General features: G+C 44.8%; 1 protein-coding gene across 8 annotated transcripts in view; it reads right to left on the bottom strand.

Annotated features, from left to right (window-relative positions):
• Positions 1–25,269, bottom strand: part of adamts6 (ADAM metallopeptidase with thrombospondin type 1 motif, 6) — a 66,032-nt gene that overhangs the window by 18,684 nt on the left and 22,079 nt on the right. For 7 of the 8 annotated variants that reach the window (XM_023797235.2, XM_023797279.2, XM_023797251.2 and 4 more), the window contains 5 exons: positions 16,457–16,598; positions 12,262–12,369; positions 7,821–7,966; positions 3,554–3,617; positions 1,164–1,266 (listed from right to left, as the gene is read on the bottom strand). In XM_023797235.2, the coding sequence (XP_023653003.1) occupies positions 1,164–1,266; positions 3,554–3,617; positions 7,821–7,966; positions 12,262–12,369; positions 16,457–16,598 (563 nt within the window). The remainder of the gene's footprint in view (positions 1–1,163; positions 1,267–3,553; positions 3,618–7,820; positions 7,967–12,261; positions 12,370–16,456; positions 16,599–25,269) is intronic. The other variant, XM_023797269.2, reaches the window with a different exon arrangement.

Below are 25,269 nucleotides of genomic sequence, written 5' to 3'. Positions count from 1 at the left end.
AAAGATGACATCATTGTGTTGGAGTAAGGGGGTCACGTCAGAATAAGTCTCTTATGCTTTTGTAAAATACTGAATGAGAGATATTAAACACTACTGCTTGCCTCTAACAAGGCTTATGAGGGTAAACGGGTCAAAGACACGCCTCAGCACAAGGAGGTCTGAGTCAGAACCTGGCAGAACGCCAACACGGGCCTGTGAGGGCTGAGATAGCGCGTCGGATCCCTGTCATTATTACCGCTTCTACCAAAGACGCGTTCTCTGGCTTGGCTCTGAGTCTTACGATCCGTGGGTTCTCTCGACGCCAAGCACACTTAGTCTTTATAGCTTTTTGCAGAACATTTGATAAGTTTAAATGGGACTTACTATTAGATCAGACATAAATCTCCTCCGAGAAGGTCTTGGAATGGGGTCTTGTCATTGTCATTTGGTTTGGCCTTGGTGAAGCAGACATATTTTTATTTCCGGTAGGTTCACCATAAACACCCCAAGTACATTTATGACCAAAGCAAAAAGTCGGCTAGCAGCAGTGAAGGCTTGGGAGGGAATGATCTACGACCACTGGCAGCTTTTGTCTTCATCCTCCGACATTGACTGGGAAGCCGTAGCTAGATAACTCCAGATCCTACTGGCAAGGGTGGGTTTGTTGTTTTTCAAGCCCCACTCAAAAAGTCACTTTGGGGCCCCCTGTCCCACACGTCAGATGTTTCAAAAACTAAATAAATAGCTAGTCAGTAGAGTCAGAAGATCATAGCTAGCTAGCTGGTTAGCAGAACATGCTGCGTCAGCATTTCCTAAATAAGGAATGCCTTTATTTTATATTTACCGTGGTGACCATTTGTGGCCAATTGGAGACCTCCCAAGCTCTAGTGACCCACGCAAGTGCTTGGTTTTTGTCCCTCAGAGCGACGTCTGTTTCCATAGCAACGGCCCTCAGACCAAACACCCCAAGAGGGAATAATGTTTGAACGGCGGAGCAGAAAACCCTAAAACGCATCAGGGTCCTGGAATTCCTGGAATTCTCTAGGTACCAAAAGGACATTCACTCTGTTTTTGTTAAGGGGATATACTGTCATTGGTGGTGGATAAAGGATAGACTGAACCAATGTCCCAGCTTCCTGTGCACCAATCAGGAAAAGGGGTGTGTGGCTACTGCTAGAACTCACCTCCAGTATACGGTTTCCAATTGTAGTACTTTCCCCGGAATGGTAGGCTGTCGAAGTCGGCACACTGCTTCTCCCGGAAATCCCGAGATCCCACCGGACAGGCCTGTGACAGAGAGGGGAAGACAGACCACCAGCCTTTCACAATGGAGAACCGGGAACAAGCACAGAGACGACACAAGCTCAAGTTTCAGGTCGGCTTCTGGACGCGACCATGCCAGCGATGCTAAGAGGAAAAGAATGTGTTCATCTTCAGAGGGGACCCTGTTTGGATGGGGTGGAGGGCAGTGGTAGGGGATTTCACGCAAATGTGCTATTCCTCTTTGCTGTTTTGGGATGGTATTTCTCACTTGGACGTTGTTCCAGTGACAGACAGAGGGGGGCGATGTTAAGGGTGTCTGAGCTCCTCTAAAACCTAACTACATGCTCCCCTCGGACACATAAAAGCTTTACAAACTGCAGTTCACTGCCATATTTTATAGACCATAAGTGTCTAACCACACTCAGAGCAAATGAGACATAGCTGAATCCCATTAACGCACCAAAGCACATAACATGGCCCCGGCCTAAGTGCGTAACCTGGAAAACTTCTTACAGGCCGGACCTCAAGCGGACTCGAGGATGTCTTGCATTACCAGGTGGGGGGGGGGGGGCAATTAAATTTAATGCGGTGACAAGTTTTTTCCCCGCTAATGAAAATTGTACTTCTTTCGTTGACTTACAGGCCTTTAAAGTTACAAGTTTATTCGGTTAATGGGGTGGGGTGATAACAGACCGGGTTTACTTACATGGAATCACAGCTCACAGTATTACGCTGGGACAGTGTTACAAGCGAACTCCTACTGCTGGGACTACAGTTAGACCAGTCTAACTTTCACACGCCTAGAGGAACGGAACATGTTAGCTATCAGTTAAACCCTGGGTTGGAAGGTCACAGCTACTTAATATAGCCTCATAAAGGCTGGATGGTAAGCTCAGCGGCGAGCATTCATACTCCCCCGGCTTTATGATGAACTCAGCGGCGCCCCTGGTCCCCGCCTTTGTTACCATGCATTCAATTACAGGTGACATTTAGCTACACAAAGGGGAGCCTCCGTCAAACTCCAAACGCCAGCTGCGGCTCTGCTGTAAAATGCCCGCGCTCTTATGAAGGGACGATGGGGGGGCCAGGGCTGGGGTGGATTAACTCATTGGTGAGATACCCGAGGTCTTATAGTCTAATAGCGCCCGGCAGAACTGCTCCCACATCAAAGGGCATGGAGAAGCACCTCTTGCTGTGACCTCCTGGACTGGACTGCCCTACTTTGGCTGCTCAGAAGGGTTTGCTTCGACCGGGGTTTACACTTGGACCTGTGTCCTGCCAGCACCACTCCCCCAGGCACTGGTCAGGTCACCCCCAGGACCGGTGAGCCACGCAGGCCCCGTTTGTGTTGGACGGCTGACACGGAGAGCAATCAAATGGTGGTACATCTTTGTTTTCCAAGACAAACTTTCTTGTGTTTGCTCAAGCTGGATATTTTTAAGTTTGGTGAAGGCAGACCCACGCACCCGCCTCTGGCTTTACCCCCTCCCCCCCCACCGAAGGAGCACTAGCCACCTAGAGACATGGAGATGCAAATTGAGAGCAGTCAGCCACATTGAAATATTTGTTCCCAGCAAACATTGGAAACACAAGCTCCTGTTTGAGGCCTGTGGCAGTAAGCATAGCTGGGCCCATTCACAAGGATGCTGGACGCGTTACCTGCCCAGGTGAACGTGCGTCTTGTGTGTAACCATTTAACTAATACACACCAGTCCTCCTACCCTCCTGAAGCACGACGGAAACCATGCATTTGGAAGCAGTACAGCAAGCATGCAGAACCCTAACTGAATGCAACCATCTATTGACATCTCTTGATGGTGCCTTAATTAATTTAACAGGCATGTCTTTAAGCAGACCCCAAGATCGCAAATTCGAAAGTAAATTCAGTATAGATTATTTCTGCAAGGATGGTTTCAGGTCAATTTCAAGCATAACTCAACATCCCTTTGACCTGAGAATGGCTTTCTGAGTACCATTCCAAGTACCAATTTTCTGTCCTAAAGGGATGTCTGGTTAATTTTCACCTTCATTTGACTGATTTTGAAAAAAAATGATCAGTCTCAGTTGGTCGTCCAGTCTCTGTTATTGTGTCTTATACGTGACTGTCAGGGACCCATCAACGACAAGATGATTCCAAGCTGCTCATCGTGACTGTGGATCATCCCCCTAGAGATCATTGCTCATTTGTGAAGAACCATGATTGGGCCTGATGAAGTATATGCCCAACAACTTACCAACCCCACCAAGAACAGGCAGAAATTGGAGGAGTGATAGGGGGCGGAACAAAGAGAGAGACAAAAAGTACACTCACATCCGTATTGCATGACCTGTACCTCTTCCTCTCCCCAAGACAGTACTTTCCTCCACCTGAGGGTCTGGAACAAACAAGAACAGCAAAGGTGAGTTAGGTATCTACCCACCTGCAGCCACACAGGAAGATTAATCATAAATGCGCTGACCCTTGTCCGCGTGGGTCTGGATTGCCCAGAGTCTGGTAGGACCAACTACTCTCCAAGGGATGGTTGGTTCTTTTATGGTTTAGCTACTTTGTGGTAGATTGCCAAATGCAAAAAAAAATTAAGTGAAGGAAATGACAGACAAAGACCATTCACATGACCATGTCCCATACCGAATACCCTAGTTCTCTGTGTTTGAGGTTAATGTACTGATACTGATCCTAAAACCATGTGGGTACGACACAAGTATAGGTCAAAAGGTTACATATTTTTAAAGGTAAACATTTTCTCAAAAATCTTCATCTATCCTAAAATGTGCACTGTTGGCTGACACTCCAGAAGAGCCAGAGCAGATTCACAGAAGTATCTTTCTTTGGTTTTAAAGACTACACATGTACTGTTTTTGTTTGTCACCAATTTGATATTTGAGTGGAGCAGATAACGTTTTCAGGGAGAGTGAGGCCAGCAAGGTCAAAGGTCACTCTCCCAAATACATTCAACCCAGAGTTTGGCAAATGTTGGACTCAGTTTCACCCATTGTATACAGCACTGTGATTATCATCTTGCTCATAAACCTGATAGTCATTTATGGTACATAAAAATGTTCTGTCTGATTCCATGGTTTCTCAGGGGGTCATACATGTCGGCAAGCGACACCTTTCCTTTCCTTGTGATTTTTTGTATTTGAAGGCACTGTTCAACAAATGGGCATTTGCTTACTGACTAATAACCTGGGGTTCACCAAGAAGTTTCGATAATCGCTAATCCGCTAACTAAATTCCATAATGCTAAACCGATAAACCACTAAAAAAAATTAGCGGAAGCTAAAGATAAACCCTGACTGCTAACTTTTGTTATATGAATTTAGCTTTGGGTTGGTTTTGGGCTCTGAAACCCTTAAAAACATACCTAGACAGCTGAAATCCTTACCCGTTTAACAATATAGTTTCACAGGGCTAGAGTGATTACATGGGGTTATTTAGGTCTTCTGGGGATCATTGAATTCTGTAGAGTCTTTGGAATACATTTTCTTTCAATGCTATTCTGTTTGTTTTTGTCCGAGGTGTTTTTGTCCGAGGTGTCCTATTCCATGACTGGCTCATGCTGACCTTTTTCCCTCAGTGAAACCACCTGGGGACTACAAACATGGCGCCATTTACCCAGAACTAGGATGGAGGGTCTCAGCTCTTTATTGGTCTATAGATCTGTCAATCAGAACCCAGAAAATAAAGTAGAATAACCAGGGGCCGAGGCAGAATTTCTTGCTTAGCCGGATAGTTTTCCGTATATAATGTAGTCTGGGCTAAACATAAGTGAACGAAGATAAAGTCCATTTAAAATAGGGTATCTGAAATTCGACAAGTTATAGGATTAAACAAGAAATCCAGCTTTGTAACACTGGCCCCAGTTCTCTGATTAGTTTGGAGTACCCCAGTTTAAATAGACATTAACTTTGTTTACTTATGTTTAACCCAGACTTTCCTGAAATACAAGTTATCGACTCATCACATCTTGTGTGATGAGTTGATAACTCAACAACATACCAGATAGACTGTTGCAGACATGCGCACAACAGACCGAAACAACTATGTGTGATTTTAGGATTTATAAATGTTTTTGACTATTAAACTTTACCTATGAAAAAATGTTAGCAGGTTTACAGTTAGCTAGTTCGTCTGCTAACAGTTTTCAAAGTCAGAGGAAACACTAATCTGCTAATGAAAAAGTTAGCTTCCCTAATTAGCGGTTAGTGGACTAGCAGAAACCTGTCCACCACCGCTAATAATAGCGTTAATAATTTGAAATGATCTAATATATGAGTGTTGTGCATCTTCGCTCACTCCAGTGGGGACATATTACACGATTACTGGATTTGTAGCTGCGATTCAGAATCCCTGTTATCCCTTAGATTGTGGTGGTTAGATGGCAGGTCAGCCTCATCTCGGGCTGCCTGTGTTGGACGTTGCAAAACAAGGTTCATCACTGTCACACAGTAGCCTGCACTGGGCATAAGTAGTTATTTCTTTTTATTTAACAGTAGACCTGAAATGTAACTCCCCTTGGCCATTTTGAAAATCCAGCCACAGTCCACGCATATGCTTGGTCGGTGTTGTGTTGTTTTTTAATTAAGGGCAGAACGTCTAAATGTATCGTTATTATGCCTTTTTGAAAAATCAACAACGATCCTGCAGAATGAGCTGTTGGAAACATTGCCGGCCTCATTTTACACTCTGGTGTGTTTGGCACGATGAGGACCCACTGACGGTGTCGTGCCTCAAAATAAAAACTCGATGTTCGTTAGTGAACGGGGACCATTCAGCAAGTGGCAGAGACACGGGCAGCCCAACCAAAGTGAGGGATCTCTTTCCTGGCTGCCTGGTCCATTTGGGTTTTGAGGTGGGGGGGTACGACGAGGTGGGAGTAGGTGGCTGGAGACAGGAACCCCAGCACTTGGGAGTACAGCTGCCCAGCCCCCGCCCCCCCACCATCTAATGAATGTTTTCCAGGCCTGCCTGGCTGAAGAACTCTGGTTTCCTCCACACATGCTTGGTGCCCCGCCCAGGAGGGGCCATTGCCTTTCCACAGGTGTTATGCATTACGTCGGCCACACTTTCTCCACTGTCGGAGGGCACGGCGCGAGGACAGACGTTTCCGCACCCACCGGAGCTGAAATCCTAACTGTCGGGAGGTGCCCCCCCCCGCTCCCAGCAACTGCTGGGTGCCCAGCCAGGAGCGTCTGCGGCTACATTGGAACTCTTCTCCAGTTTTCTCAAGTCGGCCACATTCGTTTATGTGTACTGAGCCGCACGGGTAGAAGACAGTGCAGCCTTAATGACAGTGCGGTGGCATCAACTCAGTGCCCAGTGGCTGGGGGTGGGGGTAAAATCTATCCAAGGCAGCACAGAGCACAAGGCAGGCATACACCCTGGATGCCCCCGTGACCCCCACTGACCAGGATAGGCAGTTAGAAGACGAATGGACGGGTGGCTGGAGGGATGGATGAGATATGCAAATCAGGCAGGCCACTAAAAAGTTAATTCAACACAGGCAAGCCCCGAATTCAAAAACAGCTTCTGCATTCTGCAACACTGGGCACTTCCTTAGTACCATCTTTGTTTGGGCAACTTAAATTAACATGGTGCCGTCTCATTAAATTAGTATGGCAACCGTCTCTGTGCTCTGACTGCACCTCCACCCTGGAACCATCCGTCATGAAACAACTGGGCGGCTTGGCTTGTAGCTCGAATCCATGCCAGGCCTGTGCCAAACATGAACGCCAAGTAAAACGGACCATCAAACCAAGCATTTATTTGGCCTTAACGATGAGAATTATGCTATCGTATTAATTAGTTCAATAGACACATAGCCACAACTTCAACAAAACCTCAGAAATTACCCTGAAATTACCCCCGAAATTACAGCAGCGAGACAGCAAAAAGCCAAATGAGAAATTTTCATGCATAAACAAAGTACAATTTGACTAGATCAAAAGAACGTTCATTGCACACTGATAAAGGAATCTTGGGTAAACATCTGCACATGACATATATTCTCCAGAAGAGTGAAACTACCCTGCTGACCCTGAGTGTATGTCTTTTTCCTTCTGAACCTGCAGACTTTAACTGTATCACATTCCCCACCTGCACAGCTAGTTTTGGTAATGGTGTTAATTAATTAATGTGAAATGCAACTCATTCATCCATGTTTTGCAACTGCTTGTCCACTTCAGGGTTGTAGGGTTCTGGAGCCTACCCCGGAAGCTACAGGTGCAATGCAGGGAATAACCCAGGATGAACCACACACCAGTAACACACACATGCTCATCCACGGGCAATTTAGCAACTCCAATTCACATTTTTGGACTGTGGTGGGGAACCGGAGTACCTAGAGGAAACCATATGATGACACGGGGAGAACATGCCAACTCTACACGCGTGGAGCCATGGTACCGACTCGAAACCAGGTTCCAGGGGTGTGAGGCAACGTTGCTATCTCTGTTGTGGGTGGAGGGGGTACAACAGATGCACGCAATTGGCTATCGGTGTAACGAGAGGCAAAGAGTCCATTCAGGAGGCAGGTCTTGCAGAATCCAAGCGGGTCTGGTTTCCTTTGGCTACTTACACTGGACTGTCGCAGTGCCGCACGGACGAGGATACGCCACCGCCGCAGGTCCGGCTGCACTCGCCCCACATGGACCAGGGCCCCCAGCCGCCATCCACGCTCTGGGGCCATGTCCCAAATGACACGCATTCTCCCTGGTAACACCACTGGGGGAGAGAGACAGGGGGTGATGGTTTATCGCAATCATTGCTGCTGTTTCTGTTACTCTGCTGTGGAACTCACCTAGAAGAGGGTGTTTTACAATCCCCACAATCTGCTCAATGCAACATTTACACCCCATCAGGATTTTCAAGCTTCAGTTATGATCTGCAGCAATGCAGCCCTCACTGATTAGCAGAAGGTAGCTTCTGTTATCGAGAGCTAGCATCAAATCATTAGCGAACTGTTACTGAAGCTAGCTACAAAACGAGTAATGGGCAAGCCCTCTCAAACAGCTGGTTTTGAATGTTTTTAATACTTTACTTTCTAGACAGAGCATTTTTATGTAAACTGAGGCCTTTGTGAGAATCAGTTCTGAAAACTGCAGTGATACCAAGAATTTTAGCATTGTGAAAGTCCTCATGAAAACTGTAAATAAAATGTCAAAGAACAATAGAAGTATTACACCTAACATCAGATAACAGTGATGTGTGCTTAAAGATATTTAATACAGTATATTTTATGAATAACGAATGTAAACTAAATGACAACAACAGAGTAATGCCGTGCAAATGATTGCTCATTCACAGTCACTGAAATCCACCAAAAAGCTGAATAAAACCTAATTAAATGCACCTTAACCTCTGATCTGTTTTATCTTTTGAGGTCTCAAACAGGTTTATATCAAACACAGGTCAGCCTAACATCTTCAGACTGTAGCCAGAGAACATGAAACATAAAACAGACAATTATAATGGAGAGCAGATACTGATCGACATCTGGATGCTTCATGTCTCCCGTGTTTTCAGACGTCAGTAACAGTGCTTGGATATTCACACCTCAAAGAGTATTACACACACTTCTGTCATTAATTTTCTGGATTAACTATGACGAAAAGCCTGTTATTACTTAACTTAACTCCACCCTCACTAAGTATTTACTTCTGACGCCCTTCCTGGTGCTTTGCGAAAAGTCTTCACAAGCAAACTATCAGCAAACCCCTGGGTCGACTGGTTTAGCTGCACCCCTCCCAGAGACGGATTAATAACTGGTGTGTCCACTAGTTGGCGTCACCTGTTGACATGAAAGGCTGGGGACCATTTTATAAACAGGATTAACACGTCTCGACCAGGGTGACAGCAAGGGAGGGAGGGTAAGAGTGAGGCCGCTGTGTGACAGGCCCCAAAATAGCCCCCATCATGCTTTATCGGACAGGAGGGGGCAGGAATCAGTGCCAGGCACTACCTGTGTCTCCCATTCGCCGATGCGGAGGCCGTTGCTGTCTCGCTGCACGCTTTTGCCTGGCCTTAAGAAGCCTCTCTCCACCCCCGTTCCCACCCCCGCACCATCCCAAACACACTGAGTGATTAGGGCAAGATGCCGCTGCCAAGGAATATTGGTGACAGACGACAGGGTGACGTTTTTAACGAGAGCCAGCGCAGGGAGATGATCTGCAACATCTCCATACAAATTAGGCCTTGCGAGCACTTCCAATTTGGAACGAGAAGCTACGATCCATCCTTTGTTCAGCTCTTAAATGGTTTCATCCCGCCAAGCGTGTCTGCAGTTGTTTTCCATAAACGATCCCTGTAATGCAGATACGGCAATTAAAATGTCCATCCCAGCCGTATGGAAAAAACTTTGTCATTTAAATTATTGGGGCAAAACACACACACACACACACACACATTGGCAAGGTTAAACCAGCAGTGCATTACGTAGGCAATTCATTTTCATCATGCATTTCGACCTTATGACTTTGACCATAACACTCAGAGCTATAATGATCACTGCAACTAGACGACTAGGCTGGTGAAATAAACCGTGCTCGCAATAGGACAATTACTGCTCGTCGTCTGTGAACAGCTGGGATAAATTAGCGATCAACGGAAAGCCCTGCAAACCATGAGACCCAGAAGGTGATTCAGAGTCACAGATTTGCCCCCAAACGTTGCATCTCTGGATGGTGGGAGGAAACTTTAAGCCAGAGGAAGAGAAAGAGTACATGCAAACTCCATACACGCAGGGCCAGGGCCAAGCTTTATAACCACAAGCCTGGAAACACACTAAACCCTGAACCACCACATGGCTGCGTTTACTATGTGACATGTGACGTTACTAATTACAGACCGATTATAAAAGCAAACTGTGATTCTGTAAAGAATCCTGAGGATGCCTGGTGTGGATGTTTGCTGAGGCCTCCTAGAAATACATTCTCAGACCCGGAGTGATTCTTTCTCGCATATAATGACACATCGGAAGGCAACGGCCCATTTCGGCGCCATGGGAGGACAGGACCATTCTGAAGATGACACATCGCCGAACACAGGGTGTCTGCGGTTTGGGTAAAATTTTACACTCCTGTGTCACTGTATGTGGCCAGGCACCCCCCCCCCCCACCTTACACCGGTGGAGGTTTGATACGTCATGCGGGTCTTGGATAACAAAGCTGTGATACATCCTGAGCACAGGACAGACTCCCTGAGAAATAAAAATGGGGGGAAAAAAGCTTAAAACTAATTAATGAATGTATCCAGGATGGTGTGGAGGGGAGTGCAGCCACCTCACACCTCCGGCGCTGAGGGTTTGGATGCTGACTCCACTCTGGGTGTGTGGTCATGTATGTATTACATTGCAGGGACCAAATGTCCCAACAGTGTGATAAAAACCTGCTATTTTGGGCTTGTGGGGACATTTTCCGTTCCCCACAAGGGAAAACCAAGTTTTACAAAAATCTGTGAATGCAATCAAAAAACTAAAAATGCAGAATCTTGTATTCTCTTTGGTTACTTATGGTTAAGGCTAGGCAGGGTAGGGGTTAATTAAGGTTGTCATAGCTGGGATTAGGGTTATGGCCTGAGTGTGTGTGTATGTGTGTGTGTGTGTGGTAGGAATTTGCATGTTCTTCCCATGTCCTTTGGATTTCCTCCCCCAGTGGAAAGAGACACACGCTATCTGGTGTCCCCGAATCCTAGTTACTCATACACTTATTTAGCAGATGCTTTTATTTAAGTAACACACAACAAGCGACAGTCCCAGAAGCAATTAGAGGTTAAGGGTCTTGTTCAAGGGCCCAAAGGTAAGATCACTCTGCTAACCCTGGGATCCGAACCAGCAACCTTCCAATCATAAGCACAGCTCCCTAACCTGCTGAGCTTAAGAGTCGCCCCAGTGTATGTGACCTGTCATGGACTGGCATCCCATCCAGGGTGTACCCTTGCCTTGTGCCCTATGTCGGTGTATCTAAATTAATAGGACAGGCTCTGGACCACCCCTGACCAGGATAAATAGTTAGATAAATAAGTAAATGGATGAATAAATCTTCCGGAGCCACGATGCGCTAATCCCAGGGCCTGAGTATTGCCCAGGAGTGTAAAGAAGGGACAGGCCACTGAATGGCTACATCAGACCAAGCATTAACGAGGGCCGATGGCCCATAAAACACGGCCATTCTGCCCTGTCGAGACGCGGCGCGAGTAGCAACAATGCTGCCATAATGTCCACTAAAGCCGTCTCTCTGGGCCAGCCTACCAGAAACACAAACTGATGACCCAATCTCATTGTGTGCCCTAATCCCTCCTGCGAGAGTGGGTGCTGGGAAAGGGGCTCCTTATTCCCACAATGCCTTGCAGCCGCCAGCCGCCTAGCCACCACCGATCATTTCGGGTCACTTCTGCAGTGCCTACGTGGCACTGCCAGGCTCCTGCGAATGACATTTAAGGACAGTTCTACAAAAACCAGACCCCTCTTTATGGCATAAATTTAAAAGTAGCTGCTGCTAACTGACTAAATTACAAGCAAGGTGACGGAATATAGATTAATGGCGCAGCTTTGCAGTTAAATAGGAATGTGGTCTGTCGTTTTTTTGGATCTGGTATTATACTGCAATATAATAATAGTTCAGAGCCACCCCACCCCCATTCATTTTTTCTATTTAGCAGACACTTTCATCCAAAGTGACGTACAATTGAGAAAGCAGGGTCAGACAGTCCCTGGAGTGACTGGGGCTTAAGGGCCTCACTCAGGGGCCCAACGGTGACATCACTCTGCCAACACTGGGATTCTAACCAGCCACCTTCCGATTACAGGCACAGCATCCTAACCCAATGACCTACACAAAATAAAACTACAGAAGGGATGCAGGCTCGAACCCAGGCCCTTCAGCACAACAATAATGATAATAACCAACGGAGGTTTGGCTCATTCACCCCAAAAAGTCCCTGCGATTTGTCTCCCAACAGGGTGATTTCAAAGGGCCCTGTTCCTGCTTAGGGTCATGCCGCCACCATCACGGCTGACTCACCCCTTTCTCGATGCTGCCCGTCTGGCACAAGGTCCCCTCGGCCGCGGGGATGCTGTTGGTGACGCAGCGGTTACTCTTGCTGAGGCACCAGAGCTCTCTACACACTTCCTAGGAAAGAAGGTGAAAGTGAGTTGGTCAGAAGATATGGTGAGGAGGAGCGCAAATGGGCTGGGATCACGGGCACGTCTCCACGCTGATGAAAGATTACCTCATCGCTTCGTCACAGCGTCCTTGAGAACAAGTACTCTACTTCAATTGCCTAAATAGCATTAAAATAAACACTGGAGGGTTTTGCCGCACACATTAATTCAGGAAAAGGATTAAGCAGAATTCTTATGCAGATCTTAAAGGGGCTTAGTGCTGTTATCTCTGCCAATCTTTGCATGGAAGGAGCTGCTTCCCCGGGCCTGCATATTCCAGCTTATCCAACACCAACACGGATAACCGCTCGACACCACTGATTACTGTCTGAGGCATCAGCTCTGGGGAATCAAAACAACCTGAAGTCCTTGTTTAGTCAGACTGAATTATATGATTGTGGAGCAAAGAGCTGTAATTAGATTTTAAAGGTGGCTATGCACAGATTCTGGCTGATTGTAGCCAGGGGGGGATGATGGCATTTGGCGTGATCAGTGTAATCAGGTCTGGTACTTGCAGCAGGGACTTAACCAGCACCTTTGACAAGTGTTGATCAACCCCCTAGTTTGCAGGACGGGGCACCAACAATGAGGTTTGCCTATGGTGCCACATGGGCTTTGACTAGTGTCAAATCCAGTGTCTTCACAGTAAAGTACTGGATACAGAGAGGAGGTGATGACAAACTGGGGGGGTGTGGGGGATGGCGAATAGCCACCGAGAAGACAGCAAGAGAAGGAGATCCCCCCCCCCCCCCGCCCTCTGTGCTGCTGGGCCCAGTAGGATTAAATAAAGTGGTTAACTGGGGAGGCGATCCAGCCTCCCAGCACAGCTGTTTCCAATAAGACCTCCAGGATAGCAGTGGAGCGCCAGGGCCAAGCTGGGTCAGGCCGCGAGGAGCACAGACAGGGTAGCAGCACTGATGAATGTGCGTGGTGGACAGGGGCTGTGGCAGATTCCTTCCTGAGGCCCCCTGCAGCTTGAGCTGTTCTTCCGAGCAACCCTAATGGAATGCTGATTCTGCCCATCAGCCTGTTTGCCTTCTGTTCTGCCGAGGAACCCTAACAGAACACTGATTCTGCCCATCGGCCTTCTGTTCTGCCGAAGAACCTTAATGGAACTTCGACTCTGCCCATTGACCTGTCTGCTTTCTGTTCTACTAAGGAACCCTAACGGAACCTTGACTCTGCCCATCGGCCCATCTGCTTTCTGTTCTGCTGAGAAACCCTAATGGAACTGACTCTGCCCATCAGCCCATCTGCTTTCTGTTCTGCCAAGGAACCCCAACGAAACCCTAATGCTGCCTAGTGGCCCATTTGTTTTTGGTTCTGCTGAGGACCCCTAATGGAACACTTTATTCTGCCCATTGGCCTGTCAGCCTTTTGTTCTGCCGAGGAACCCTAATGGAACCCTAACTCCGTCTATTGGCCCATTTGTTTTCTGTTCTGTTGAGGAACCCTAACGGAATGCTGACTCTGCCTATCGGCCCATCTGCTTACTGTTCTGCCAAGGAACCCTAACAGAAGGCTGACTCTGCCTATCGACCCATCTGCTTACTGTTCTGCCGAGGAACCCTAACGGAAAAGCTGACCCTGTCCATCAGCCTGTCTGCTTTGTGTTTTGCCGAGGAACCCTAATATAATGCTCACTGTGTCCCATTGGCTTGTCTGCTTTCTGTTCTGCTGTTTTTTTTCTGCTGCTGCATTTGGGATGTGTTTATATGCCCAGTTTTGCCTTCAACAAAACATACAGCGTTTATTTTTAAGGTCTTGCAGGCTGCAGTGGTCTGAGATTTGCCTTAATGAATGTTCCGTGACCTTCACTGATGCTACTATTAGGAGTGTTTTTCATTCTATGTACGATCAAGGAATAATGAAGAATTCTGATTCTGAGACCAGAAGATCAGCTGATGTTTAGTGACAAGTGTCCTACGTTGCCTGCCATTTACATTCCAAAGTTATTTAACATTCATCTTTGATTAATTTTTTCTGGCTACAATATGGCCAACCCATCCCATCTTTCTTACCACAAACTGACCCAAAACATAGTCAGACTCATATCATATATTGTTAGAACCCAATGCTCCTCTGCAATCCACCAGTAAATATTCTTTAAATGCTTTTTATTGCCAGGCTTCATAGCGGGTCAAAGCAGGTGTCATAATTTCTTACAATGGCTGGTATAAACTGTCGTGATCTGTTATGACGTTCTGTTTAGGTGAATGTTTACGGAGGTGTCACATCAAGTACCGCAAGCAAAGATTTGGCCGCTTTGCTTTATACAGCCTCGTGGCTCAGTTCATGCAAGATGTCTTGCACTTCATTAGATATTCTCTGGAAGAGAAGACATCCTCAGGAATGCAGGAGGGCCTCAGAGAGACCCTGGCACGCTAACTTGGCCTGGGATGCTAAACGGCACACTTCAATAACGTTATGGAAAGTTCTGGAACGTGAGAGAGTGGCCTAAAGTTTATGCCTCGAGTCATAGTTTTGAGACCTTGTCCCACTCAGCAATGTCATTACAATAGTATCCAGCTCTCCAAAAGAAAGATCATCTTCAGTGTTTGGCTCAGTTCTGCTCAGACCAACAAGGAAACCGACATGACGAAATGGCCATGAAGACAGGACACCGTGGAGATCGCTCTTCTCTGCACTGCAGCGCCCCACAGCCTATGTTTTCTGTCTAGACCTACTGCTTTAACAGTCACAAAAGTCACAGGGTGGGAGTATTTTTAAGTAATACTGTCATTTCATCGTCTCCACGTAAATTATGTCACAGGCGTACAATTTACTCCTCTTGTCACAACAGGATGTTCAGAAATGATGCAAGACTGCTGTTTTATTATTTAGATTCTTCCGATGAGTCTTCCAGTTTCACGGACAAACAAAACATCAAAACAGCTGTATGACTGAATGGTCTGCTAACATCTAAAGGTTGGAATTGAATAGGCTGAAGCGTCACACTCCACCAGCGTGGAGCCATACCTCCCCAATTTTTAAGGACTGAACTGCTTTAATCATTGTTGGGTTTAATGTCATGGTCAATTTCACAGTAACGTGGCAGTCACATTAAAAAAGGAACTGGTCTATGTCTGGATCATTACTAATACATTGGAGATATCCCTTTAAATCAAGTCACATCTGAAACTACCAATAGAATTCCATTTTTGTGCACACTGCAGGCCAAAACATTTCCTAAAATGTAACACAATATGCCACAGTGTTCTGTTCATCACTGCCTGCGGCTTTACTTGAGCTCTCCAGTTTTTATGGTTTTTCTCATTGTCTGTTTGTTTACCTTGGGTTGTTCAGGGGGGAAAAACCAACACATAGCATGAAAGCAGAAACTCAACTGGTAGAGACCGAAATTCTTCGGTATCTAAATTTACTCATACAAAGCATGTTTCAAGTACCAATAAAACATTCAGCTCTTACTGGGACAAAGCAGACTGTGGGTTTGATCAACAGGAAAGGTCAATCCGCCTAATTTTCTTACTTAGAAGAAGATAATTAATATTCAAAGACTAGTAACTGTATTCTGAATTAATGCACTTACAGACATGCGATGAAAAAAGTCATCTTGTGACATTTTATTGACCTAATTATAAGATTCTTATTGATCTTATTATTAACCTGGATGCTCAGTATGGCTAGAAATGGGTTTTCTTTTTTTCCGAAAGAGCTCAATGTTCCCTTTATCTTTCTCGCTCTTGATTTACTTTAATAAGAGCAGGTTGGATTCCACTTGTTGCTACAGAGTAGGACAGTTGATATGATGTTTGCAGGAGCCTGTCTGACTAGCAGGATAATCCAAATCCCACAGCCAACATCCCTCCGGTTAGTGACTAAAGATATGAAACTCCTTCTTGAAGATTTTTAAAGCTCTTTTTAAGATCCTTTACGTGAACTTTACTGAAAGGTGCTTTGGATCGATTGTTATCTAGATGTTTCATTCTGCTAATTTCTGATCTTAAAGTTCCTGAAATTCCATGACGGTGTTTTGCTTCATCGCAGAGCTGCCCATCGGACCAAAGGAAGCCGCTGGGATTCAGGCTTCTTACCCCGTATTTGCACTGGCGGGAGGAGGCGCCGTACTGGAAACGACACTGCTCGTCTGCGTCGTACACCTGCCCCGGGGCCACTGTGGGGTATAGGAAGTCTCGTTTCAGAGGTTCATTGTCCAGACACGTCCCCCGACCCGAGCTGTCAAAAAAACAAACCCTACAATAGAATAGTTTCTCTTGGCACAGCACGATCGCCCGTCACTCACACGGAAACGGCCCACCAGATCCCACCCACAAAACATGCAGCACTTGTGTCCCGCGGACTTAAACGTACATTGTTTACCTTCACAGTGTGGTGGCAAGACCTACAGGGCCGACAGGAAGGGTATTTCTCAGCCATGGACGTCTTAGGATGCCCATGGCCTAGGCTAGAGTGACCAGATAAGAAGTGTCAGGAGGGACACTTCAGGCTACTTTAGGTTTTGCCAACTTCTTTAAAACTAAAAGGCCCCTGTGCTTTGGCTAAATAGCTTAGCTGTTCTTGTGCTTTGGCTGGTTTGTTTTCTTGATTGAAAGACTCATCCAGATGTTTTATATTAACATTAGTCACATGTGCATGATTATAGGAGACTGACCAATCAGCACATAGCAAGAATTCAGTGAAATCCAGGTACTTTTCATTGAAATGATTTTTACAAATACTGTCCTAGCTCGAAGTGTCCTCCCTAAGATGGGTCACCCTACTTAAGTTCAGTCATCAAAAATGACAAAACTATTACTAATTCTGTTTATTTACAAGTTTATTTAAGATCTATCTGTGTAAAGCATAAATAATGTACGTTTAAAACCGCTGCAAAATCATGAAAAATTCACGTTTCAGTCATATCACCAGGTAGAAGCTACCAGGTAGCATCAAAGAAGACAATCCTGATGACCGTGATTGTGATGTGACACCGGAAGTGAAAAGTCACATAGGAAGTGAAAAGTAGCACTGAGCAAGCAACCTTGTCTCTCCTTCATTTGGATTTAAAGTTACCATAACTAACCAGTGTAAGGCACTCAGTCTGCCAGAAAAATGCAATGCTTTCCTTTGTGCACTACATATATACCATAAAAACACAAAAAACAAACAAACAAAACATAACTCAAATAAGGAATAAGGAATACAGACAACACTAAAAACATTTAAATAACCCATATAAATAACCCTGGAAGAGAAGTAGAAAGAGCTATGCACTTCCATGGAACGTCCAGATGTGTATAGTACCATATGTGTATGGTACCGAACATCAGAACTATTTGTATTACCTTGAGGAGACCGAGAGCAGGAGAAGCCTGATGGCCATTGGTCAAGCCCGAGAGCTTTGTTTAGTCTGTTTGTCATACAGAAATATGCACACTGACAAAAAAAAAGTTTGCGTTTGAAGCTATTTTGGTGCCATATGAAGGGCCTATATAAAACTGAGAATGAAGTAGAGTGGCTGGCGTGGCTGTCTGCCTATTCACAGCACAGAAGCTGGGCCTTTTTTTCCTCTCTGTACTTTTTTAATGCTGCATGTCACAATCGCTGGCAAGAGCATATTCAACTCCAGTATCATTACCCTAATTGAATAATAAGCAGTTATGTTGGACAGTTCCACATGACAAAAAAGTAAACATTATAATATCAACCATATTTTTCTAAACATAATTTAGACAACTAGGCACAAAATTAATAATTACTTTCTGTTCAAATCTGGAATAAATATGCAGGATATATGACGTGCTACATAATATGTTCAGCAAAGTAAAATGTAGTAAATAACAGTGATTATGTTTAATTAAAATTTTTTAAATCTCCAAATATGAATCTGAATGCACAGAATATGACACGCTGTCCTGCCCTTTCAGCACACATCCTGACTGATATATGGGGGAGATTAGTGGTGTGACAGTTGTTTACAGGCAGAAACACAAAAGGACGCCCTTCTGAAGGACTTGATTCATGTGTGCCCTTGAGTCGTCGATGGCGATTACAAGCCAGGCTACCAATGGAGCACACACATTTGAGACGGAAGGATCCTATTTTTATGCAGAGTGCCCCCGGGATTAGCCGAGACAAGGATCCTTGGCCCCTCACCAGAATATCGGAAGTCCCAGCTAATTGAAAGCTAAATCAAAAGCATAATAAAGGAGAGAACACTTGAGCTTTTGGCTGGGGGGTGGCAGGGGGGGTGCGGGGTGCTGAATGTGGTATTCAATTTCATGTGCTCCATTTTCCTTTTACTCTCTCAGTCGTTCGCTGGGATAATCCTCTTTTACTCATCTTTTCAGAAGGACCCTGCACCAAAGAGACTGAGGCCCTTTTCCCCCTGACTCCAATGCTTGTTCATTTGGAGGGAAAAAAAATGGAAGGATGAAATAGCTGCGTGCACTAAGGTGCCGGGTACCTGAAGGCTGAGCCGACCCGGTTCGAGGACACCATGGTCAGAACCAGAACACATCCCATATATAACGCAGGATGAGAAGTCCATATGTGGACTGGTATTTAAAAATGGGAACCATAAATGACTTTAATGGCAATGACATAAGGGCAGAAAAGAGACTGCTAACTGCAAACTATGCTCGCATTCATCTTCTGTCAACCCCCCCACCCCAGAGCTCCCTAAATGGGGAACCACATTATGAACGGGGGCCAAACACACAGCCAAGACTCGACGGGCGGAAACACGATGAATACCCGAAAAAAATCAGACTGGGATGGAGGGAGAGAGAGAGAGAGAGAGAGAGAGAGGACAGGCATCCTCAAAGACACCCCTCAGCTGAGAAGAACGGCAATTAGACAACAACGGAGGAGACCCATTTCAAAAGCAGCTGAAAGGGGCCACGCATTAATTAGACCCAACTGAAACAGTACTAACTGAAACAGTACAGCCCATAAATCAAGATTTTGACCATTGATGGTCATTCACCCACTAGGGGAAGATGCACAACATACGTGCACTTTAACTTTCTTTTAAGTTTCCCGCTGTGCCGTGAAGAGAAAGGAGATTACACTGAGCAATCAGGCTGCAATAAATGCGGCAGCGAAAGGCGCTTCACAAGCGAGGCCTTGTGCTCCGGTGGGAAGCCGTGGTGCTTTAATCTCCACTGTTGGCATCGCCGTTTTATTCTCACTGAAGCTTTTCACTGGTAAAAACACCTCTGACAGCCATAACGAGTCATATTGCCATTCAAGGAAGGAGCAGACGGGGCCTGTCGATCCCTTCCCATAGCCACGGTGCTAATTTGCAGATGGTAATATGGTTCCCACAGCTAGGACTCCTTTACTCTGTTAAAGTCGCAATTGTCCAGGCCAGACCTGTGCTGATTCACAAACCCCTGAAGCCAAAGGTGGGGGGGGGGGGGGGGTTGTAAATATATAAGGGAGAGTGAAATAAAGGCTACTCAAAAGGAGCAAGTTTAGGAAGAGACAACTGTCTCCTGAATGCTGAAGTTCTGAAAGTAATTGGCTCCCACCTCTTAATGCTGTTTGAACCAGAGAGCAAACATAGCAAATATATTTGTTTTGTCGTTAACTTAATCATCCAATGGCAACAATTTTTTCACCATGCGATTTGAATCAATCTCAAACAAGACAGTTCCCAAATGCCATTAGGCTGTTTGTGCCCGTAACGGAGGCTACACTAATCAGTCTTTCCATTATTATTCAACTGCATTTTTTCCCAGCCTGAATCGGGCTTTAAATCACAGTCACAAAACTCTGCTGCTTTCATTAACTCCGGGTGATCTAAATCCCTTGTTAATGGATTTATGCTGAACAGAAAGGTAATCGAGTCAATGCAGGGAAAACGTGAGGGATGAAAAACGTCATAAATGACCCTGGTCATTTAATGGTTAACCAATCGCCGCTGTTTTCACTGTAAAAATGATCATGCTGGTCATGCATCGAACAGTTAGAATATTAGAATAGAATAGAATATTCCTTTAATGTCCATCAAAGGAATATTCTATTCTATTCTAATATTCTAACCGATGAAAATTGCATTGAATCCAGATTGTGCTCTTGATTATTATAGTTATGCACACATTCCAAACTGTTTTATCATTAAATAATGAAATCAGGAACTGTTTAGACTGTGCTGATAAACTACCAACAGGCAATAGCTTTTGTTTGTAAGTCTTACCTAACAATCCATATGCTGTATTCACTCTATGGTTTGTAATTATCTGTGACGTCTCGTCGGCTCAAAGCTACATCCGATAAATTAATCAACATGAAACAATTAAAGCCAAAATTTAGACATTATGCCATCTTTCAAAAGACCCTACGTGTTGGAGCCTTGGAGGGATTGGAGGCTGCTGGGATTGCTGTAGAGGCTGCTGGGATTGCTGTACTGTTCAAGCCGGACGGGTTGCGTTGTGTGCCTGTTGAAGCGGTTGATTTGATTTGAATTATCTGTAAAGTATATTTGAGCGTTTGTGTGCCAGCACGGTTACGTGGGTGGTTGTTGTTGTTTTCATTTTTTACTCTTATTTTTACGTGTGTACTTGTCTGTCCTTGTGAGTGTTACCGACAGCTGCGGGCGCGAGTGGCGTTTCTGTTTGCGTCCTTCGCATCAAACACCCGCGGGTAATATTATCGAACATCGGTAACATTAACTCTAAAAGGTCAGTTGCTCCGGAGCTTTGCTCGGTCGCCGGTCGGGGCCGGGAGGACATTTTCCACTTTTTTTCCCGCTCCGGCAGTAGCCTGCTTTGAGAGGGTTTTTGTGGTTTTTTGGCCTCCCTAGAGCAACTTCGCTTTAGTTTAAGCTAAACGTGGTTCAGCAGGAAGTTAATCTCGGGTAAGTAATTGTAAATTTGGTTATTTTAAAAGTTAAATTTAAAGGTTGTTATCGCTGACGCTGCCGGATAATTTATAATAAAGTACCGATTTAACGCAAGTGTTAATTTAGTGTTTTAGTGTACTCGGCACTTTGTTTTAACTATACGTTAATTAGATCAACTAAAAGTTTATATATTCTCTATTAATATACTGGGCTGGGAGTAAAGGACGGGAACATAGTGAGTTAGGTAATTATGGGGCCAGCTCAGTGTTGTGTTTGCAAGATGTTTGCCCTTCTGGATGCTTGCGTCCAGTCGGACTTCGTCTGCGAGCGATGTGGGTTAGTTGACTCACTCATGGTCCAGGTTCGTGACCTAGAGGAGCGGCTGGCTCTCATCCAGCATAGCAATGAGTTAAAGGAGAGAGTTAATACGCCTTCTAGGGAGACTATGTGTACGTCACAAGCGGGGAGGGGGGAGAATGATGAACAGGTAGGTCGAGAGAGCTGGGTGAACGTAGGTCGTAGAGGTAGAAAAGGACGTACACAGTTCACAGAGGCGGCATCACCTGAAGTAACGGTTTCTAACCGCTTTCAGGTGCTTCCAGCTTTAGAGCCGGAAGAGACTGGGGAGGCAGGTGGGCCCTTGGGCACCAAGGAGCCACCTAACCCTAGTAGGAGGGAGGTTGTGGTAGTTGGGGATTCAATTATAAGAGGTGTAGATAGTTATGTGTGCACCCGTGATAGAGGGTCCCGTACGGTGTCTTGCCTGCCTGGTGCCCAGGTAGGGGACCTTCCAGATCGAGTGGACAGGCTTTTGGCCCCAGCCGGGGTGGATCCAGTGGTCGTGGTGCATGTTGGCACCAATGACATAGGAAAGGGCAGAAGGGCTGTTCTGCAAGATAAATTTATAGAAGTCGCGGATAAGCTTAGAAGCAGAACATCCACGGTGGTATTCTCTGGAATACTTCCCGTGCCACGTGCAAGTCAGGCAAAATTAGCTGAGATAAGGGGATTAAATGCGTGGCTAAAATGGTGGTGTAGGAAAGAGGGGTTCAGGTTTATGGGGCACTGGAAGACCTTCTGGAACAGGTGGGACCTGTTCAAGCCGGACGGGTTGCATCTGAACCATAGGGGAACCAGTGTATTGGGGAGGCGTATGTGCAGAATAGTTGAGGAATGTTTAAACTAGGGACTGGGGGGGCAGGGAGGTCAGTTAAGAATTTATGTGGGGAGAGACGGAAAGCCCAAATAAAAATTAAAAGTAGACACTGTAAAAGGCCTACCATTAGTGGTCTGTATTTGAATGCTAGGAGTATTAGAAACAAAATTAATGACTTAGAGGCTTTAATTTCTTCAGACAATTATGACATTATAGGAATAACTGAAACATGGATGAGTGACAATGATGGTGATGAATATAATATGGATGGTTATACGTTGTTCCGTAGAGACCGGATAGGCAAGAAGGGAGGTGGTGTTGCAGTATACGTAAAAGAAAACTTGCAGGCAAGGGATCTCACTGATAAAAATAAAAATTCAGAAGCTGTATGGATCAAACTTGATGCTAAAGATTCAAATGGCCTAATTGTCGGGGTTTGTTATAGGGCACCTAATGTAGCTGTAGAGGAAAGCAGAATATTATATGATGATATCAGGATTATGAGTAATAAAAATGATGTGGTGGTTATGGGTGATTTTAATTTACCTGGGATACAGTGGGACACAGTCTCTGGCTCTTCTGTAAATGAACTTGAGATGGTGGAATTAGTACAGGATTGTTTTTTTACTCAGTTTGTTAATACTCCTACCAGGGGAGAAGCCCTTCTTGATCTCGTTTTTTGTAATAACCAGGATAGGATTGGAAAATTAGAGGTTTTAGACCCATTGTACGGTAGTGATCATAACATGGTTAAATTCGAGGTTAATTTTAGTGTCCAAAGAGCAAAGTCTAAATTAAAAGTATACAATGTTAGGAAGGCTAACTTTAATGGTATGAGACGGAAATTAGAAACTGTAAACTGGACAGAGTTAAATAGCAAAACAGTAGAAGAGGCATGGGAATTTTTCAAAAGCACATTGTTGCAAGTGCAAGAGGACTTCATACCTGTTTCCAGCAAAACTAAATCTAGGAAACGACAACCAAGGTGGTTTACTAAGGAAATTAAGAATAAAGTCAGGAGGAAAAGGGCTCTGTTCCACAACTGGAAAATAACTAATGATTTCAAAATCAAGCAGGAGTATCTAAGTCTACAGGCAGAGTTAAAAAATGACATTAGGCTATCAAAGAGGGATGTAGAAAGAAAAATTGCATTGGAGGCTAAGCATGACAGTAAAGGTTTCTTCCAATATTTTAACTCCAAGAGAGCACTAAAAGCTGAAATCACTAATTTACAGGATAGTAAGGGCCTTATAATTGATAACGAAATTGATATGGTAAATGAGTTTAATGATTATTTTTCAAGGGTGTTCACAATAGAGAACACAAGTAACTTACCACCAATTAATACGAATACAGCATCGTCTATGACCAATATATGTATAACTGAGGTTGATGTGATACTAAGCCTAGCTAAACTCAAAATAAATAAATCACAGGGGCCTGATGGCATCTTACCTTTAGTCTTGAAAGAGATGAGGGATATTATTAGCCAACCTTTGACTTTAATATTCCAGAAATCGTTATCTGCGGGTGTGGTACCATCAGATTGGAAGCATGCTAATATAACACCCATATTCAAAAAAGGGGATAGAAGTAATCCGGCAAACTATAGGCCAATCAGTTTAACTAGCATTACTGGAAAAATAATGGAAGCTATAATTCAAGTGAAAATGGTAGATTACCTAGATGCAAATAACATTATAAAGGATAGCCAACATGGATTTAGGAGAGGTAGATCCTGCTTAACGAATCTGCTTGAGTTCTTTGAGGAAGCTACAAGTGAAATTGATCACAAAAAGGCCTATGATGTGATTTACTTAGATTTCCAGAAAGCCTTTGATGTTGTCCCCCACAAACGGCTCTTGTTAAAGCTTAAAGCTGCAGGAATTTTAGGAACTGTGGCAGCTTGGATCAAAAACTGGCTAACTGATAGGAAGCAGCGAGTAGTTATTAGAGGCACTATGTCACAGTGGGCCTCCGTTTATAGTGGGGTACCGCAGGGTTCAATTTTAGGACCACTATTGTTCCTAATTTACATTAATGATATTGACACGAATACATACAGTAAACTGGTTAAATTTGCAGACGACACTAAGGTGGGCGGGGTAGCAGATACTAATCTAGCAGCAGAGAGGCTCCAACGGGATCTGGATTTAATTAGCGAATGGGCTGATACTTGGCAGATGAAATTTAACACAGATAAATGTAAGGTAATCCATGCAGGGAGCAGAAATATACAGTACAGATATTTTATGGGTTCCACTGAAATAAAGGTAGCTGATTACGAGAAAGATCTCGGTATGTATGTTGATGCTTCCATGTCCCACTCTCGCCAATGTGGGGAAGCAATAAAAAAGGCGAACAGAATGTTGGGTTATATCTCTAGATGTGTGGAGTTTAAGTCAAGGGAGGTGATGTTACACTTATATAATTCCTTGGTAAGACCCCACCTAGAATACTGTGTGCAGGTTTGGTCACCATACCTCAAGAAGGACATTGCTGCCTTAGAAAAGGTGCAACGAAGAGCTACGAGAATGATTCCTGGTCTTAGAGGAATGTCTTACGAGGAGAGGTTAGCGGAACTGAATCTGTTCAGCCTTGAGCAAAGGAGACTAAGGGGGGATATGATTCAGGTCTATAAGATTCTAACGGGTCTGGATGCCGTTCAGCCAAATGACTATTTCAATATTAGTCTAAATACTAGAACTCGTGGCCATAAGTGGAAATTAGCGGGAGAACATTTTAAAACAAATTTGAGGAAGCACTTCTTTACACAGCGTGTAGTCAGAGTATGGAATAGTCTTCCTGCTATTGTAGTGGAAGCTAAAACCATGGGTTCCTTTAAATCAGAGCTAGATAAGATTTTAACAACTCTGAGCTATTAGCTAAGTTCTCCCCAAACG

This window comes from Paramormyrops kingsleyae, chromosome 7, assembly GCF_048594095.1.
Source record: "Paramormyrops kingsleyae isolate MSU_618 chromosome 7, PKINGS_0.4, whole genome shotgun sequence".
Taxonomy (NCBI): Eukaryota; Metazoa; Chordata; class Actinopteri; order Osteoglossiformes; family Mormyridae; genus Paramormyrops; species Paramormyrops kingsleyae.
This window is presented reverse-complemented; position numbering and strand designations above follow the sequence as displayed.